The sequence below is a fragment of the Gymnoscopelus microlampas genome (assembly GCF_963454915.1).
Source record: "Gymnoscopelus microlampas genome assembly, chromosome: 19".
In the NCBI taxonomy this organism is placed as follows: Eukaryota; Metazoa; Chordata; class Actinopteri; order Myctophiformes; family Myctophidae; genus Gymnoscopelus; species Gymnoscopelus microlampas.
The window spans coordinates 9,036,546-9,039,045 of record NC_139956.1 but is presented as its reverse complement, the minus strand read 5'-3'; the positions used below and the strand labels follow the sequence as shown (position 1 = coordinate 9,039,045).

General features: G+C 45.1%; 1 protein-coding gene across 1 annotated transcript in view; it reads right to left on the bottom strand.

Annotated features, from left to right (window-relative positions):
* Positions 1–2,500, bottom strand: part of LOC311034355 (voltage-gated potassium channel subunit beta-2-like) — a gene marked incomplete at both ends in the record, with an annotated part of 13,434 nt that overhangs the window by 3,694 nt on the left and 7,240 nt on the right. Inside the window, 6 exons of the mRNA XM_084042236.1 lie at positions 1,084–1,127; positions 1,348–1,392; positions 1,589–1,633; positions 1,798–1,877; positions 2,166–2,203; positions 2,338–2,381. Coding sequence (XP_083898362.1) covers positions 1,084–1,127; positions 1,348–1,392; positions 1,589–1,633; positions 1,798–1,877; positions 2,166–2,203; positions 2,338–2,381 — 296 coding nt within the window. The remainder of the gene's footprint in view (positions 1–1,083; positions 1,128–1,347; positions 1,393–1,588; positions 1,634–1,797; positions 1,878–2,165; positions 2,204–2,337; positions 2,382–2,500) is intronic.

The following is a 2,500-nucleotide window of genomic DNA, read 5'->3' as shown; positions in this document are numbered from 1 at the left end:
TAGCCTCGGAAACCCATGCCTTTTTTTTTGTTTCAAAAGAAAAAAAGCCTGGGAGAACCTTGCACGAACGCTGGTCTTAGGACCTTGTTATCTCCTAACCAATCAGAGTGCTCCAAACCCAGGCGCTGGAATCCAGCGCCTGGGTTTGGCTCCGCCCTTCAAGACCATCGATTGGGCTCGTTCTTTCAGTCTAGTCGCAGGGAGGATGATGAGTGGCAAACCCAACTTTGAAAAAAGGGCACAGCAGGGGTCTTCAACAGGGGGTCCGGGACCCCCAGGGGGTCCTCAGAGTTACTATAGGGGGTCCGCCAAATCTTTATGTGAAATGATTTTTCTTTTTACCATAACCACTCGAAACCTAGCATCCCTTTTCTGAGGAGAACTTTGGCCAAAAATAGCCGATCTACAAGCCCACAACGCCTCGCAGCGCGAGGCGTTGTGGGCTTGTAGATCTGCTATTTTTGGCAAAGAGGTATAAGTGTAGAGGGAAAAAAGAGCAGACCAAGTAAACAAAAAAAAGTATAATTTACTTGAGCACCTGCCCCTCAAAATGTCTGTGCACGCCACTGCCTCCTATCCACTCTATGGCGAGATGCAGAAGAGGATGCACCTTCAGGCAGAGGCTCACTCTCTCCCGATGATGAAAACAGACTTTCGGTACAGACTTTCTTTTATGCCAACTGCCATCAGGCAGCATAATGCATAAGAACTCTCTCCCTTAATGCATGTGGTCCTGTGTCGGCCCTGTTCTTGTGTGATTATGTCCATCTGTGTCTGATGTGTTTTGAATAATCTGGTACAGATTATTTTATTACATTATGCTGCTGTAACTCCTCAATTCCCCTCCGGGGATTAACAAAGTGTATCTCATCTCATCTCAACCCTATAGCGCTAACCTCACAAACACTATGCCTATCATTCATTTCAGAACAATAATCTAGTTTTGTTACCATTGTTTTATAATAACTCGTGAACAAAGTGTTCTATGAGGTCACACACAGGTCATAGTTTGAAGTAAAGTCTCCTTCTCATAATTGTGACCTTGAGCTTCACGGTCAAACATTAAGGTTAAAACGCTGTTACCTTCAATGATGTGTTTCCTTGACAAACCCCTCTCTGTCTCCGCCCTGCAGCACGCACGCACATGCGCACACACACACGCACGCACGCACGCACGCACGCACGCACGCACGCACGCACACACACACACACGCACGCACGCACGCACGCACACACACACACCCACACACACACACACACACACACACACACGCACGCACGTTCATGAAAATGTAGATTTAGATTGAAAAATGTAAATATAAATAGAAGGATGATGGTTGAACTTACGGTCCTCCCCAGTAGATTTTAGTGGTCACTACATAACTAGATCTCCTGAGAGAGAGAGAGAGAGAGAGAGAGAGAGAGAGAGAGAGAGAGAGAGAGACTTTATTTTATAATGTTGTCACTATCAATTACTATGCGGGATGAACAGACAGACAGACAGACAGACAGACAGACAGACAGACAGACAGACAGACAGACAGACAGACAGAGAAGTTGCATGTTAGACAAACAGACAGATATTCACCTCCAGCCTTTGTGTTTTAGAATTTTTCCTAAAGTTGTTTCTGCCCTGAGAGAGAGAGAGAGAGAGAGAGAGAGAGAGAGAGAGAGAGAGAGAGAGAGAGAGAGAGAGAGAGAGAGAGAGAGAGAGAGAGAGAGAGTAAATCAAGGTTTAAGTTGATATTATTATTATTATTATTATTGTTGTTATATTGTTAAAGGGTTGTTGTTTACCTTCCTGAAGCGTAAATCTCTGCAGTGTCAAACAGGTTCACACCATTGTTGTACGCTGTAGTTACTACAGACTCTGCTGTCTGCACATAAACACACATTATACAATATACACACATTTCATACACACTGCTGTAGTTGCTACACACTGCTGTCGATTTAGGCATTTAGCAGACGCTCTGCAGTCACTCTGGATAAGAATGTACATTGTAAATTATAAATTGTGGATATTAATTAAAAATAAAAGGAAGTTGACTGCAACCATGCACACACACGCACACACACACACGCGCACACGCTCACGCACACGCACACGCACACGCACACACACACACACACACACACACACACACACACACACACATTGGTACCTCATCAGAAATCTGCGATCCAAATGTCACCCAGGTTCCTGCAAAACAGCAGCATGTTAAATTACTGTCTATGTGCGTGCGTCCGCATGCGCGTGTGTGTGTGTGTGTGCGTGTGTGTGTGTGTACGTGCGTGCGTGCGTGCGTGCATGCGTGCGTACGTGCGTTTATTTACCCAGTCCTAAGCAGGATACTCTCAGCCCAGATTTCCCCAGATACCTGAAACAACCATAACATTAAACAACGTGTCAAATAGTTAGTAAAAATCACACCCAGTGTGAAGAGAGTGGTGCCTTTGAAAGTGTAACTGGTTGCATCCTTGTGTTGCAATCAGCAAC